At 40.4% G+C, this 17,801-nt stretch overlaps 1 protein-coding gene across 3 annotated transcripts in view; it reads left to right on the top strand.

Annotated features, from left to right (window-relative positions):
* The window catches only part of CASP10 (caspase 10), a 73,472-nt gene that overhangs the window by 44,969 nt on the left and 10,702 nt on the right, over positions 1-17,801 (top strand). For all 3 annotated transcript variants that reach the window (XM_056534121.1, XM_056534122.1, XM_056534123.1), the window contains 5 exons: positions 810-872; positions 6,858-6,925; positions 10,237-10,351; positions 11,204-11,690; positions 16,027-16,147. In XM_056534121.1, coding sequence (XP_056390096.1) covers positions 810-872; positions 6,858-6,925; positions 10,237-10,351; positions 11,204-11,690; positions 16,027-16,147 — 854 coding nt within the window. The remainder of the gene's footprint in view (positions 1-809; positions 873-6,857; positions 6,926-10,236; positions 10,352-11,203; positions 11,691-16,026; positions 16,148-17,801) is intronic.

The raw sequence follows: 17,801 nt of genomic DNA, 5'->3' as shown, positions 1-17,801 counted from the left end.
GTACTCCTTTTAAACCCCACGGACTCCCAGAAACTATGTAGTTTCCAAATGCATAATTTCAAGACCTGATTTTTTGATACATTTACTTGATAACCTGAGAAAGAGCTGAAGAACGCAATTGCCTAGAGCAGGCCTTGCAAATGTTTAGCAGGGAATGCAAAGAATATAAGTACATCATCCGCAAATAGCATGAGTTTCACTTCCTGATCATGCACCTGGATCCCCTCAAAAACAGGAGAATGCTCTAGGTGATGCGCCAATGCCAGGTCAAAGAGGAGAGGTGACAGTGGGTACCCTGGCCTAGTACCCTGATTCAGAGCAAAAGGGGAAGACAGGCAGCAAGATGTATTCTCGCCTTCGGAGGTGCATATAAACCATTGAGGAAGGTTCAAAATGAACTCTGTATCCAAAATAGTCCAGCACCATCCCGAGCCAGTTGACCGCTGACTGTTATGAACAAGCCCAACCTGAGAGGAATCAAGGAGGCCCGGTAGGAACTCACTGTGTCTGTCGGCCAACATTTTATATGCTTTTTTAATGTCCACATTGATAAGAGAGATTGGACAGTAGGACAAAGGAAACAAAGGGTCCTTCTTTGGACTTCAACAACAACTTGACATATGCCAAGTTCCCATTTTTCGGTAGCTGTCCCATATGTGATTATAATAAGATGTTAAAGTCAGTTTTTTTTTGTTGTTTTTTTTACAGGTCCATACATCTGACATAGTTCCCAACTGTTGTATGAGCAGAATGTAATTTTAGCTATTGGTTGCATTTGTAGCATATTTACAAGAGTATTTTTATTTCAGACAAAGAAGAGGAGAGTATTAGAGAATATTTTCAGCATGTGACCGAGACAGTCAAAGAAAAAGGTAATTTATTTATTACTGACTTCACATTTCCTCAGCAAGTTCTATATTTTGCTGTATTTTCACATTACACATTAATATGTGCATAACAAGTGTTTCATCCATTGTAGTGTATAAATATAAAGATTATTTGTGACTAAGGCCGGGTTCACACTACAGAATTTCCAAGTTGAATTCCATTTAAAAATTCCACTTGGAAATTCCAGTGCTAGCAATGGAATTCTGCTGCACAGTGCACACTGCAGAGTTTACGGGGCGGTCTTTCCCCCCGAAAAATTACGCCAGAACATTGAACGTGTTCAATATTCTGGCGGATCTCTGCTCCGCAGACATTGCCGTCTATGGGGACGGCAATGTCTGTGTGGTCCTAGCGCCGACTAATTCAGTGCTCTGCGCAGACTCCAAATCCCTGTCCAGATTTCATCTGGCTGAAGATTCCATAGTTTGAAGCTGGCCTAATTGTCATTAACTAAAATAGTCTGCTGAGCTATTCGGAACATCTTTGGCTTTTAAAATGTTAAATAAATCCTTGCAGTAAAGCTGTAAGAAAACAAATGAAGATCTAAGGCCCCATTCACATGACAACATGTATGTCAACAATATATGTCAGGATACCGAGAAAAAGAAAGAAGCACCTTTGCAACAGGCATATTGACTTTAATAGACCAAAAGTAGTCTACTAGTGACTTTGTTTAGTCTATTTCACAAGCTTATACATTTTTTTTTTACGGATAGTTAAGTCCTGCAAAAAAGTATATACAGTATTTGGGAAATGTAGTCTCTAGAAGACTATGATTAGCCCAACAAAATTAGTGGGTATGCTACTGTATAAGTTGCCAATACTTACAATTACAGAAGTATTATAAATGAGGCCTTAAAGGAGTTATGGCCACCACCAATAGCTGTTATTCACACTGTGTCATCAGGTTGATAGGTCTTACAAACTCGTACTACAACCATTAACTATACTACAACCATTATTTAACCCTTAACAGTAAATTAAGTTCATGTGCTAAATTTACAAACATACAAATGTTTGCAAAAACAATCAACCAGAAACAATGTAAACAGCCCAAATGCCAATTCTACTTTGCAGTGACATTAGTCATTTTACCAAAAAATCCATGCCAAAAAAAAAAAATTCATTGTGCGACAAAATTGATGAAAAAATGCAACTTTGTAAATTTTGGGGGCTTCCATTTCTACGTAGTGCATCTTTTGGTAAAAATGACACCTTATCATTATTCTGTAGGTCCATACGGTTAAAATGATACCCTACTTATATAGGTTTGATTTTGTCGTACTTCTGGAAAAAATCATAACTACATGCAGGAAAATGTATACATTTAAAATTGTCATCTTCTGACCCCTATAACTTTTTTATTTTTCCGTGTACGGGCCGGTATGAGGACTCATTTTTTGTTCCATGATCTGTATCTGTATGTTTTATCATTTTTGTTTTGATTGGACTTTTTGATCACCTTTTATTCATTTTTTGTGCCATAAAAAGTGACCAAAAATACGCTATTTTGGACTTTGGAATTTCTTTGCTTGTATGCCATTGACCGTGTGGTTTAATTAACGATATATTTTTATAGTTTGGACATTTCTGCACATGTTTATTTTTATTTAAACATTTTTTTTTTTTTTTTTTATGGGAAAAGGGGGGTGATTCTTACTTTTATTAGGGAAGGGGTTAATTCATCATTAGTAACTTTTTTTTCCAACTTTTTTTTTTGCTATGTTATAGCCCCCTCTAGTGGCTATATTATGATTCCTAACACTGATCATTGGCAGAGCCCTATATGCGGATGATCATTGTTATCGGGGCTTGACTTCTCCTGCCTAGATCTCAGGCATGGAGAAGTCAATCACCGATCGGACATGCCAGAGGCAGGTAACGGACCCTCCGCTCGTGTCCCAGCTGATCGGGACATCGTGATTTCACTGCTATGGTCCCGATCAGCCCGACTGAGCTGCCTGGATGCAATTTTTTCAATTTTAGATGCGTCGATCAACACGTATAAAGGGTCAATAGCGTGCGGCACAACGATTAGTGCCGCAAGCTATTAGCCCAGGGTCCTGGCCTTCATTAGCCACCGGGACCAACCCACTATGACATGAGGTTAAGGACAAAGGACGTACAGGTCAATGGCGTACATTGCACGGTCAATGGCGTACATGTAAAAAAAATACCAAAGTCCAAAATTGCACATTTTTGGTCACTTCATATGCCATAAGAAAATGAATAAAAGGTGATCGAATAGTCCCATCAAAACAAAAATGAAATCTTCAATGAAAACTACAGATCACGGTGCAAAAAAAAAGAACGGAAAAGTACAAAAAAAGTTATAGGGGGTCAGATGAGGAGGATTTTCAGCATACTAATTTTGGTGCATGTAGTTACCTTGTAACCGTATGGACCTAGATAAGGTGTAATTTTTACCGAAAAGTGCACTGTTTAAAAATGGAAGCCCAGAAAATGTACTAAATGGCACTTGTTCTTTTTTATTTCACCCCACAAATAATATATATATATATATTTTTTTTATTTGGGGGGGGGGGGGGGGGGGGGTTGCCGTAGATTTTGTAATAAAATAAGTATTGGGTTGAAGTGGTCCCCCAGCAGGCTTAAGTGAAACACCTGCTTTCTCCTGCTGGATGATTGCACTATGCGAGCAAGAATAAAGGTAAGATACAGGGATTTGTAAAGCTCTGACATTTTTTTAAGGATGGAAGGGGTGTTTGGAGTATTTAGGGAACAAAGCCTGCGTTAGTTTAGAAAAATTTATTTGGTGGCAGATACTTTTTGAGGGGCTAATAATTGCATTTAAAAACCTGAATGTGTAAACACCCACTAACCCAGTGTTTTCCAAATAGTGTCTTCAGCTGTTGAAAAACTACAACTCCCGGCATGCCTGGATATCCATGCTGGGAGTCGTAGTTTTACAACAGCTGGAGACACACTGTTTGGAAAACATTGCTCTAACCCCTTGGTTACACAGCCAAATTTTATTTGTGCATTTTAACTTTCTCGCCTTTTTAAAACCATAACACTTTCAATTTTCCATCTACAGGGCCATATGATGTTTTTTTTTTTTTTTTTTATAATGGGACTAGTTTTACCTTTTAATGACACCACTTATATTGCCACAAAACAGAAAAAATATACTTTAAAGGGGTACTCCAGAGGATTTTTTTTTTCAAATCAACTGGTGCCAGAAAGTTATACAGATTTGTAAATTACTTCTATTTTATAAATCTTAAAGGGTTACTCCATTGGAAACCTTTTTTTTTTTTTTTTTTTTAATCAATTGGTGCCACAAAGTTAAACAGATTTGTAAATTACTTCTATTAAAAAATCTCAGTACTTATCAGCTGCTGTATGCTCCACAGGAAGTTCTTTTATTTTTGAATTTCCTTTCTGTTTGACCACATTGCTCTCTGCTGACACCTCTCTCCATTTTAGGAACTGTCCAGAGTAGGAGCAAATCCCCATAGCAAACCTCTACTGCTTGGGACAGTTCCTGACATGGACAGAGGTGTCAGCAGAGAGCACTGTGGTCAGACAGAAAGGAATTTTGAAAATAACTTCTTCTGTAGTTTTCAGCGGCTGATAAGTACTGGAAGGATTGGAATTTTTTTTATAGAAGTAATTTACAAATCTTTTTAACTTTCTGTCACAGTTGATTAAAAAAAAATGTTTTCCAGTGGAGTACCCCATTACGCTTCCAGTACTTCCAGTCTGACCACAGTACTCTCTGCTGCCACCTAGGTTTGTGTCAGGAACTGTCCAGAGCATAAGCAAATCCCCATAACAAACCTCTCCTTCTGCGAACAGTTCCTGATACGGACAGAGGTGGCAGCAGAGAGCACTAATGTCAGACTGAAAAGAAGTGCACAACTTCTTCTGGTCATTAACAGTAAATGCTGGCTACTGATAAGAGCCGGCACCTGCCATCTATGGTTCTTATTCACGCACATGACCTACATGTATGTCATCTGTCGTGGAAGGGATACTACTGCAGTCTAACAATGATCAAAACTCTTAAATATAATCCCTTATACTGTAAGAGCATACATTTGCAAATCAGGTGTTATCTCAAGCATTAGGAACTTCATTAGTTGTATCAAGTGTACTTGAGATCATTGTCCTGCACAAACGAGGCAAAGTATAGAAAAACGCAGCAATTAATGGTTCTAGAGATAAAGGAAGCATAGTGCACAAGATCAAAGTTAAAGGAACACTGGCTACATTACCTAGAGATGGCAGAAAGAAGAAGCTGTCATCGACTGCTACCAGATTCCTGAGTTAAGGAGCCATGTGGTCAAAATCCCTCAAGTGACTGCAAAAGACCTGCAGCAAGATTTGGTGACAACAGACACAGAGGTTTAGAGCAGGGGTCTCAAACTCAAATTATCTGGGTGCCACCGGAGGTAGAGGCTGGGTGTGGCTGGACCGCATGCGCCTTTCACATATAATGCCTCAATCATGCGCCCCTCACATATAATGCCCCCATCATGCGCCCCTCACATATAATGCCCCATAATGCGCCCCTCATATATAATGCCCCATCATGCGCCCCTCACATAGAATGCCCCATCATGCGCCCCTCATATATAATGCCCCCATCATGCGCCCCTCACATATAATGCCCCATCATGTGCCCCTCACATATAATGCCCCATCATGCGCCCCTCATATATAATGTCCCCATTATGCGCCCCTCACATATAATGCCCCCATCATGCGCCCCTCACATATAATGCCCCCATCATGCGCCCCTCACATATAATGCCCCCATCATGCGCCCCTCACATATAATGCCCCATCATGCGCCCCTCACATATAATGCCCCCATCATGAGCCCCTCACATATAATGCCCCCATCATGCTTCCCTCTCATATAATGCCCCCAGACAGGCCCCCAGATAGATATAACCCCCATCAGGTAGGGCTCCCCAGTAGGTACACAGGCCCCCATATAGATATTACCCCATCCGGTAGGGCTCCCAAGTAGGTATAGAGGCCCCAGATAGATACGATCCCCATCACTGATGGGAGTAATATCTATCTGGGGGCCTGTCTACCTACTGGGGAGCTCTACCTGATGATCAGGTAGGGGTTCCCAATAGGTGTACAGGCCCCTAGATAGATATTATCCCCGGCAGGTAGGTCTCCTATTTAAACAATTATGCCCCCGAAGATGATAGGTTAGCCCCTGGTGATAAGCAGGTCCTCCCTTATTAGGCAAGTAATTAGGCAAGTTAATTTTCACAGCTGCAGTACTTACATCTCCCTGCTGCAGCCTAAAATGAGCCTTCTTTGCAGGGATGCGTACGTTAGGTGACCACATCACATGCGCCGCGCAGGACGTCAGCATCACGGCGTCCTGCGCTGCGATGACATCACCAATCACGCGCATCCCTCCAGGAAGGCTCGTTATAGGCCGCAACATGGAGATATAGGTACAGTAGCAGTGTGTGCTTCTGAATTCTTCCGGCATTTAGCGCTGCTTGCCGGAAGACTGGAAGCAGGGCTAAATGCCGGATGAAATCACCTGCCCGGGCCGCAAAATTTTGTTCCTAAAGCATACTAAACTCTTATGGTCTTTATGGCCAAATTCACACCTACGGGCCTATGGATTAGCAGTATGCCTAATGAAGAGAGAATATAGCATATGCCGTCAAGAAGAACCTGCCTACAGTCAAGCATGTTGATTGTTCGAAGCTGCTGCTTTGCTTTCCCTGGTACTGGAAACCTGCAGTGTGTTGACGGCAAGGTGGTTTCAATCAAGTGGAAATCCTAGGAGAAAAGTCATTGGCCATTTGAACAAGATCGCAAGATCGCACACCTCAAAGTTATCAAGGCTTGGTTTCTGACATAACCTGACAAAGAGGATTTAACTGCAAATTCGTTATATGTGTTTGAATTAAATGTGGGGTTGGTTTTGTTCAAGCTTTACCATCCAATTATTTATTTTTCAGATCTTATGACTGAAAATACTGAAATATGCATTTCTGATCTTAATCTGAATGAACAGCCAAAACAAGAGGTTAGTCTGATGTAGCATGTAGCTATAAAAGGGAACCTGAGATTAAAAGGGGTATTATGGTGTTATAAAATGATTGATGGGACTGTTGGGAAAAAAAATCCTACTTTCCTACCCCTGGTCCCCCACAACTCCCACTGTGTCTCCTTACAGTTCCCCTATGCTTGCCTCTTCTGTCTGATTCCTAGACAATGTGGGAGCAAGACCTGCCTGCTCAGCAAATGACTAGCCACAGTGGTGTTTCATCTTGGATAGCGATTGGCTGAGCAGGCAAGTCCTGCTTCCACATTGTCTAGGAATCAGAAAGAAGAAATTGGGGGACTGGGAAAACATTCAACTGGAGCTACAGTGTGATTTGCAGGGTAAGTATTATGAATAATATGTAATGGTTTGACCCATGTATGAATTATATATAATAACGTTACTCTGGTTATGAATTATGTGTGGTCGTTTAACTCTTGGTCATCTTGCCCTTCTAAATGAGTGGATTAATGCACTAAAAAGGAATAATTGCTTGCACCTTGCTCACTATGTTCTTGCTTTGTTAAAATTAGCATGGTTTTGTCTAGGGCAAGTTTTTGCCTCGGTTTCATATATTCTATGCCATTATCTGATGCTGAAGTCTGTTAGAAACTAAACCAGCCCATGCGTGATATAAACTTAGCCTGAAAGTTTATCCTTTAGCATGAAAGTGGCACAGTGAGGCACAGATAGGTACATAAAAAAGCCACATATCCCCTCTCGCGTACTCTCTTGCCATTTGATCAACTACAATCTCGTTGGGGTCTCCCCTCGTCTGAGTGCTTTCACTATCTACAATTGCAGCATTTCATGTCCACTACACTGAGATCCCTTGTAGTCTCCTTATCCACTGGCTTTGAGAGACTATGTCGTGGTGGGTCTCAGACGAGGGGTCTCCTCTCCGATATCTATTCCCTGCTTCTTCAACCTTCTGAGGGCGCTCTGGTGTCCCATCGATATATGAACCGATGGGAGGAAGCGCTTAGTACTGTTATCACCCTCCCTCAGTGGAAGGTGATATGGGAAAGGGTCTTTAAGGTCTCTATGTGTACTGCCTATAAGGAGGCTCAATACAAACTGGTTATGGGATGGTACCATACTCCGGAATCACTCAATAGGTTGAATCCCGACATCCCTCCTCAGTGTTGGCGTTGCGGGGTGGGCATGGGCACGTTGTTTCATATCTTCTGGTCCTGTCCTCTTATTAAAGGAGTACTCCGGCGCGCACTTTTTTCCTTTTATCCCGTCCGGGCTGCAAAATTAAAGAAAACACACTTTCTCTTACCTGCCAACGAGCCCCCGGAGCTCCGGTACACTCCGGTACAGGTGTTCGGTCCCCGGGCTGTATTCTTCTTACTTCCTGTTACCCCGGCACGTCACACGGAGCTTCAGCCTATCACCGGCCGCAGCGGGACATCGCTGCGGCCGGTGATAGGCGGAAGCTCCGTGTGACTTGCCGGGCTAACAGGAAGTAAGAAGAATACAGCCCGGGGACTGAACACCTGTACTGGAGTGTACCGGAGCTCCGGGGGCTCGTTGGCAGGTAAGAGAAAGTGTGTTTTCTTTTATTTTGCAGCCCGGACGGGATAAAAGGTAAAAAGTGCGCGCCGGAGTACTCCTTTAAGAGATTCTGGAAGGCTGTGCTTGGCTTGCTGTCTACTGTCCTGGGAGTTTCGATCCCTTTTGGATCCTATGGTTTTCTCCCTACAGCTGTCCCATCCAAGCTTTTTAAACTTGGCATGCACATTATCTTATCGGCTAAAACTCTTATAGCTAAAAACTGGAAGAGGACTCTCCCTCCCTCTGAGTCTGAACTGCTGTCTCGTATAAGGGAGATCCGTTCTCTGGAATACCTGACGGCCTCCTTGAATAACTCTGTCTCTTCCTTTCTCTCGGTCAGGGAACCGTGGTCATCTTCTCTCTTCATGCCTTTTCCTTTCTTCTCTTTTCCTTTCTCCTTTCTCTATTTCCCTCTTGTGGCTGTGTTCAGTGGTGTTAGTTTGTGTGTCCTCCTTGTTTGTGTTCCTTTGCCTTCTCCCTTTTTGTTTTATGACCTTTATGGGTCCGCTCGTAAGAATTCTTTGTTACGTCATTTTTATATTTGTTATAGCTTTCATATATGCTCTGGAGTCGGGGGCTACTGTTGTAATTATATTGCAAATGCTTGTGTACCCTGGCCTTTTTTTGGCTTGTTTTTCGCTCCTGATATGCCTGCTATGGACTTTGGTTCCTGTTTGCGAATGTTATGTTTTTGCTTGATTTTGTCTTTATGAAAATTCTTTAATAAAAAATGCAGTTTAAAAAAAAAAAAGGCACATATATGTCACATGAACAGTTAACAAATTAAACTTTACGTACATAACCAAGTGGATATGCTCTCTAAAACAATGAAACATAGACAATGCAATATTTGCCTTACATTTAAAAAAATCATCAGAACATTTTTAACATAAAAACTTGATTTTAACAATAGGTAGCTACTTAATGTCAATAGGAGCTATACACACATGTAAAACAGCCTGCTCAGCTATTTTCTGATGGGAGAGGGGGGGGGGGGGGGTAGAAACTCCTTAAGTGCTGTCCTCAGAGGTGGGACCTGCATCTATTGGACATTTATGGTACATCTTGTGGATGTGCTGTAAATGTCCAGATGGGAATACCCTTTAAAAACTTAGATCACAAGTATAAAAGAGTAAATCAGCAGATACTTTATTTGAAAGGTTGAGATATATATTATATCCAGAGCAGGGGGAGAGTTATCAAAACCTGTCCAGAGGAAAAGTTGCTGAGTTGCCCATAGCAACCAATCAGATCGCTTCTTTCATTTTTGAAAAGGCCCTGAAAAATGAAAGAAGCAATCTGATTGGTTGCTATGGGCAACTCAGAAACGTTTCCTCTGGACAGGTTTTGATAAATCTCCCCCACTGGTTGAGATATTTTGGTTACGGAATTAGCACCAAACATGCAGATACATAGATCTTATTGTTTATTTCATTATCGATTTTAGGTCTGTTCCTCAGCATAATGTTTACACTGTGTGTAAAATCCAGCATTTGTCCTTTTCTGATGTAAGGTTTCAGCAGGGCTAAACACAAATCTGGAGAGAGCAGTAGATCATTACCATTTTATAATCATTCCCATGTAACACTAAATTCAATAAATATTTGTAGTTGTAATGATGTTCCCAATTCTTTTATACAGCTTTATCGTTTCTGTGCACAGATATTTCACAGTGCAGCCGCTTAGTAGCCAGTTTAACATGATGCCTCCACCTTTTTTTTTTTTTTTTAAAGCTTGATATCCTACAGGTGTATCCAATGAATCGGAAACACAGAGGCTACTGCTTGGTTATTAATAATTCTGAATTTATGAAGAGTGATCCAAGACGAGGGACTGAAAAAGATGCAGGTGAGACATATCATTTTAATTTCATGTTTTTACACAATTTTTTAAATACCAATAGTTTTTATTGCTTTAGTGTATCCAAAATACAGATGTAAGCATATTTGCAACTGATGATCTAGGGTATAAAAAATGGTCCATATAGTATTCCTAGGTGATCTAGATTAGAAGAAGCATAATACCTGGTAATAAGTACTGGGCAGGGACAAAGAGAATTATTGGACTGAAAAAGTTGCACTATATGAAATTGCATATGGAAACCGGCATTTTTGTGTATTTATTTATTTATTTTGTCCCACTATTGGACATGCAATTATTTGGTCTCTTCCATACTACACTGAAATATTTTTGCATTGCAGTGTATTATGTCTTTGACAGCTAGCCTGTTAGGCCCTGCCTTACGTAGGTCCTAATAGGCTCGCAGCCATGGCAGACCCTTTGCCAGATCTCTGGATGTCATGGCAACCACCCAGCACCCAGGAATTTCATCACAGGAGTACCAGTGTACTTAAAGAGAAAGTCTTCTTCCTTCGCACCGTATAGGCGCAATGGTTGCTATTGAATGTGCCATCTAATTGGTTAAACTGCCAGGACTGGATTTAGCTCTGGCCATTGCATCAGAACATCAGCTGGATGTTACATATGACACCTACTACTGATGGAGCAACCTCATCATGTTCCACTACTGTACATGCCCCCTTCTGTATTCTATCATATGCAGTGTGATTCAAGTGACAAAATACATTAAAGGGGTTGTCCCATTGTAAATAATTCTTTTTTTTTTTTCTAGATAAATCAAAAGATTCTCTATAAAATATGTCAGAGTTATTTATCTTGTAAACTTTTTCAATCTCACAGAGTTCCTAAATAATGTGTTTACATGGCTGGGTCTGGAAGTGGAGATTCGCAAAGACATGTCAACACTGCAAATCCATGAATGCTTGAAAGAGTTCCAGAACAGGGATCATACGGAGAGAGACTGCTTTGTTTGCTGTATTTTGACTCATGGAAAATCACAAGCAGTCTATGGGTCTGACAGTGAAATTATACTTTTAAGTGAAGTGACATCATATTTCTCTTCCACAAATTGCTCAACATTGGCTGAAAAACCAAAGTTGTTCTTTATACAGGCGTGTCAAGGAAAAAGTTTTCAAGGTGCACATGCTATTGAAGCAGATGCAATTTCTTCTGTTGACGAGAAGAGAGATAGAAGAACAATACCTGATGATGCAGATATTTTAATTGGAATGTCAACAGTGGATGGCTACTACTCATTTCGTGATATCCGAAAAGGGTCATGGTACATCCAAGCTCTATGTGAAAATTTGGCACAAATGGTCCCGAGGTAAGCAAGTTTATAAAAACAAGAATGTGTTTGTGTATACATAATCATTTATGAGTCAATCAAGCTATACATACTTTAGAGTATCATTAGTAGAGTTAAAATATTTTGGGTTGTGTCCGAATAGCCCCTTTTAGTCTACATAGAATCACTTTACCCAATCGCATTAGTTAGGGGACCCATATGTACTAGCTTTTAGTTAATGCATATTGCCTGCTTGCCCTAAGGAGAACCTTTTCTGAACAGCCTATTTTAGTAAATACTTGTATTCCCCATGAAATAACAGTTCCTGAGCATCTTTTAAATTTTTTTTATTTTTAAGCTCTGTATTATATGGTTCCTCTGTTAATGTTACTAGAAAATTGCCAATTGAGTGTTGCTAGTTGAGGGCGGTCCCCATGCTGTCTGCCACTGTCAGCCATAATTAGTCTCAGAAAGTGTAGGCCACCCTCAACTGGTAACTCACATTTGGCGATTTAAGGCCCTATTACATGGCCTGATTATCGGGTGTTCTCAATAGTCATTGTAAAAGAACCAGCGATCAGCTGATGAAGAAGCAAATGCTCATCTGTCACATCTTTAGTGCAGCCATATAATTTCTCCCTATAGGCTGCACATCTTCCTGTGTAAACAGTAGTCGTGTAGCTGACAGTGATAAATTTAATAGGCCACATGGTTGATTGAACCTTGTAAATGTACAGCAAACAAGCGCTGATCAGAGAGATTGGTGCTTATTGTTTGCCTCTCGTCTGCCTGTGTAAAAGGGCCCTTAGTCATACATTACTAGTAACAATAACAGATGAATGTAACAACTCAGAGCTATAAGAAAAAATATTCCAAAATTAGGAAAATAAAGTACACAGTGCAGTCATTTTTCAAAAAAAAGCATCTGAGATACCCTTTAAAAACAATTTTTAAGACAAATTATTAAAATTGTCTAGTAAGTTTAAAGGGGTACTCTGGTGGAAAACTTTTTTTTTTTTTTTTTTAATCAACTGGTGCCAGAAAGTTAAACAGATTTGTAAATTACTTCTGTTAAAAAAAAATCTTAATCCTTCCAGTACTTATTAGCTGCTGAATACTACAGAGGAAATTCTTTTCTTTTTGGAACACAGAGCTCTCTCTGCTGACATCACGAGCACAGTGCTCTCTGCTGACATCTCTGTCTATTTTAGGAACTGTCCAGAGCAGCATATGTTTGCTATGGGGGTTTTCTCATACTCTAGACAGTTCTTAAAATGGACAGAGATGTCAGCAGAGAGCACTATGCTCGTGATTCAGCAGAGAGCTATGTGTTCCAAAAAGAAAATAATTTCCTCTGTAGTATTCAGCACCTAATAATTTACAAATCTAGAAAATATGTGTGCATCTCACAACCGAGTATCCGAGGTATATGTGGCCAAAAGATCGATCCCCACCGACCCAAAATTCTAAAAGCTATGAAAATATATTAACCACACCTTAAGGATCTCACCATACTAGATGGTACACAACAATAAATGGAAACCATATGTTTCAAGAAATGATAACATTTATTTTACAACTTAGACCATAAATTTAAACAATAAATCAAACAAAATAAAATCTAATAAGATAAAAACTCTTATTTAAAATAATTTGCACTAATTTTGTAAACATTTAACCATTGGGCCCTAATGGTAAATGAATTGCTGCCTAAATGATGTAAAAAATGCTGTTATATAGATAATATCCGATAATTCAGAATTCCAATAGTCCGGCACTTTGCATGTATATAGTGCACAATGAGTCTAAACTGTCTCTGTAAAAGATGTATATTACAGTCCTCTAGGATGAATTCATTTAAAAAAATAACGTTTTCCACCGAAGTACCCCTTTAACTCCCGAAGGATGCAGCCTGTTTTGTACATAAAGGGGTTTTCAGACCATTAACATTTATTCCTGGGACTCTATGTGATCTTGAAATGGGAGTCTCCCATCAGAATACAGCAGTGGTTGGACATGTGCCACCCTCCTCCCCACACATGAGCATACACTATCTAAGAATGGGTTTACACAGGCACAAAACGGGCATGTAAAGTGCTGCAATACATAGGGGGAGGGGCTGTGAATGTGGGCAGCCCTGAAGCTTTCCTTGACTTCTCTGGGAGCTTAAGCACTGAAAAGAGCAAGCTTCCCCTGCTCCCATTCTATTCAATAGGAGCAGGATTTTGGTCTGTGACATTGCGTTGTTTTGGACGCAGACATCAGTGTGATTGAGTTTGCACTGTTGTTTACCAGGGGTGAACGCATCAGCTTTCAGCTTCTGTCTATAGCTAGCACAAGTTCCAATGCCAGCTGTTTAACCCTTCAGATGCAGCTGTCATTGCAGTCCAAGGCCTTTCCTAGGCATCCGTGGTTGCATGATAGATCTACTGCTACAGGCTGCTATAGGCAAGTTGTAATAGTAGATTGCTGAGTAAATGGATTAATACAATACAGTAGTATTGCAACGATCAATAAGTCTCATATAGAGACTAAAAACTGTTTACGTTTTTACAACATTTTTTAAACAAAAATGTAAACAAAAAATGTAAACAAAAAATAAACATGTGCAGAAATGTCTGAACCATATACAACATACAGTTATTGATACTGCATGGTGAACGGCATAAACAAAAAACAAATGCCAGAATTGCAGGCACATCCCAGAAAATTGGGATAAAAAGTGGTCAAAAAGTCACATCTACCCCTAAATAGTATTGCCAAAACTATAGATTACAGCACAAAAAAGAGTACCCCACATAGCTCTGTAGACAGAAAAATTAAAAAAAGTTATAGGGGTCAAAATAGGACAATTTAATGCATTATATATAAATATTTTTTGAAGTAGTAAAATACAACAGTACCTATATTAATTGGGTATTGTTTTAATCATACTGATGTGTTAAATAAATGAACCATGTTTTACCACAAAGGGAATTGTAGAAAAACAAACAAAACCGTAAATTATCAACACTGCTGTTTTATTTTTTCTATTCCAGATTGTAAATATTTTTTTCTCAGTTTCACAGTATATTTTATGGTAAAATAAAAAGTATCATTACAAAATACTATTGCTCCCACAAATACAAGTCCTCACATGGCTCTTTAGAAAAGATAAACTAAAAAAAAAAAAAGTGTTATGGTGTTATGTTAAGGAGAAAAAACAAAACAAAAATGGAAAAACCAAAGTCCATATTGGGTTAAAGTGTCTCTGTCATTAACAAAAACTATGCACGATTCTCTGGTTGATACTTAGACATTGGTCGGGGTCTAAACACCGAAATTCTACGCAATTACAACCAAGTTAAAAAGAAAAAAAGAATATTTATTAATTAGTATCTGGTTTTAAATAGTTAACAGTGTAATTGGTTCATCCCTTTAAAGTGTACCTGTCGTTAACAAAAAACTTTTATATAATGTAGATGATACCATTATATGTATAATTCTAAAATACATTGGTTAAAATATGTGTATATTTTTGTCCCTACAGGCATTTTCTGTCTCTGTGAGAAGTCCAAATATAGGAAGTGTGGGTGGACAAGTAGGGCCGCGTACACTGAGGACAAGCAGGGCTCGGTACACTGAGGACAAGCGGGGCTCTGTACACTGAGGACAAGCGGGGCTCTGTACACTGAGGACAAGCGGGGCTCTGTACACTGAGGACAAGCGGGGCTCTGTACACTGAGGACAAGCAGGGCTCTGTGCTCTGAGGACAAGCAGGGCTCTGTGCACTGAGGACAAGCAGGGTTCTGTGAAGTGAGGACAAGCAGGGTTCTGTGCAGTGAGGACAAGCAGGGCTATGTGCAGTGAGGACAAGCAGGGCTCTGTGAAGTGAGGACAAGCAGGGCTATGTGCAGTGAGGACAAGCAGGGCTCTGTGCACTGAGGACAAGCAGGGTTCTGTGAAGTGAGGACAAGCAGGGCTCTGTGCAGTGAGGCTTTGTGCCTCTGTCGCCCCTGGCTCACACATCAGGATAATTGACAAGCCAGGAGCCTGCACAGAACCCTGCTTGTCCTGCCCTCACTTCCTTTATTTGGTCTCCTCATAGAGACACACAGGCAATAGCTGCAGGGACAGCATGTTTTCACCCAAAAATATAAAAATAGTTTTAATCATGTATATTACAAATATACATATAATAGTATTATCTACATTATATCGAAAGTTTTTGTTAACGACAGGTACACTCTAATAGTCAGTAAACCTCTTACTTTTCATTCCTTTAATAGTCAATAAGAACTCTTACTTTTCACAGTAGTACTGTGAAAAGGTTATTGAATGCTTTCATTGACTGTTTTTATGACTAGAGAATAATGTGCTATGTATTTCTCTACAGAGGAGAAGATATTTTGTCCATTTTGACAAAAGTCAACAAAGATGTCAGTGATTTGGAGTACATGAAATATGGCAAGACCATTAAACAAATGCCACAGCCAACTTATACTCTACGAAGAAAGGTTGTGTTTCCTAAACCTCTTGTTCCATTTAAGCCTCACTTTAAGGAAACAAACTGACTAAATATTCTGGATGTTATTCTGGATGTTTTGGAGATGGACAATATCAGACCTCCCATACAGTATAAAGTGCTTTTATAGGGCACATTTATTTGTTCTGGGAGTCCTTAAAACTAACATTCAGTGAAAATAGTCCGGCACTGGGTTACCAAACATGACACTTGGCCTGAATTCCCTGACTGCGTACATGTTGATGTGAGCATGTGTGCCAAAGACTTTTCCATTATTATAGCACCAGCATTTCACAAATCATCAGGGACCTGCAGGAAACAAATGATGCAGATACTTTTTAGGCATCTAATGGTTTCAAAAATCCAAGAACCTGGAATCACAACAGTCCTGAAGATGTATTATTATAACTTTACTGTACTGTGTGCAATATAAAACTAACAGAAAGGATAGACCCTATTGAACAAAAGGGAAATAACTTTATTTATACCTTCATCTCAGGTCTATGTATGTTAAGCAGTTTGTTCTTCCTGTTTATATCATCACAGATTACTCAGATTACCCTATTCAGTTAAAAATATTCTATTAAGTTTGTTATTCAATGTCAGTAAGGCACTATATTTATACATTAAGATTAGTTAAAGTGCATCTGTCAACTGACCCTTATAATGTAGCCCCATAAGCATATATTCCACCTTACTGTGCTATGTCCTGACATACTTTTATTTTAAACTAGCTGAGTACCCGGCGTTGCCCGGTTTTTCCTTCCTAATCCTTGTTGGGGAGGAAAATAAACAAAGGAGGAAGCTTTTGACTTCATATCCCGTCCTCCTATCCCGTCCTCCTATCCCGTCCTCCTATCCCGTCCTCCGATCCCGTCCTCCGATCCCGTCCTCCGATCCCGTCCTCCGATCCCGTCCTCCGATCCCGACCTCCTATCCCGACCTCCTTTCCCCGACCTCCTTTCCCCGACCTCCTTTCCTGTCCTCCTTTCCCATCCTCATATCACGACCTTCTATCGCGACCTCCTATCCCGTCCTCCTATCCCGTCCTCCTATCGCGTCCTCCTATCGCGTCCTCCTATCGCGTCCTCCTATCGCGTCCTCCTATCGCGTCCTCCTATCGCGGTCCTCCTATCGCGGTCCTCCTATCGCGGTCCTCCTATCACGGTCCTCCTATCCCGGTCCTCCTATCCCGGTCCTCCTATCCCGGTCCTCCTATCCCGGTCCTCCTATCCCGGTCCTCCTATCCCGGTCCTCCTATCCCGTCCTCCTATCCCGTCCTCCTATCCCAACCTCCTATCCCGTCCTCATATCCCGACCTCCTAACTCGACCTCCTATCCCGACCATCCTGTCCTCCTTTCTTGACCTCCTATCTTGACCTCTCATCCCGTCCTCATATTCCGACCTGTAATATGTGACCAGTTATTGAAATATCTCCAGCTGTACGGAAGTTATGTGGGAACATACATTTCCCATTGATTTGCATGGGACTTTAAACAAAACCCCCAACCCTCACAAATGGGGGTAGTTAAGGGTTAAATTAACTATCCTATATTTTAAGTGGACATATCAGTAACATGTGACCAAGTATTATCGAAATATCTCCAACTGTTTGGAAGTTATGCAGTAATATATATTTCCCATT

Source organism: Hyla sarda, chromosome 8, assembly GCF_029499605.1.
Source record: "Hyla sarda isolate aHylSar1 chromosome 8, aHylSar1.hap1, whole genome shotgun sequence".
Classification (NCBI taxonomy): Eukaryota; Metazoa; Chordata; class Amphibia; order Anura; family Hylidae; genus Hyla; species Hyla sarda.
Note: the sequence above shows the minus strand (reverse complement) of the source record. Positions and strands in the feature narration are given on the sequence as shown.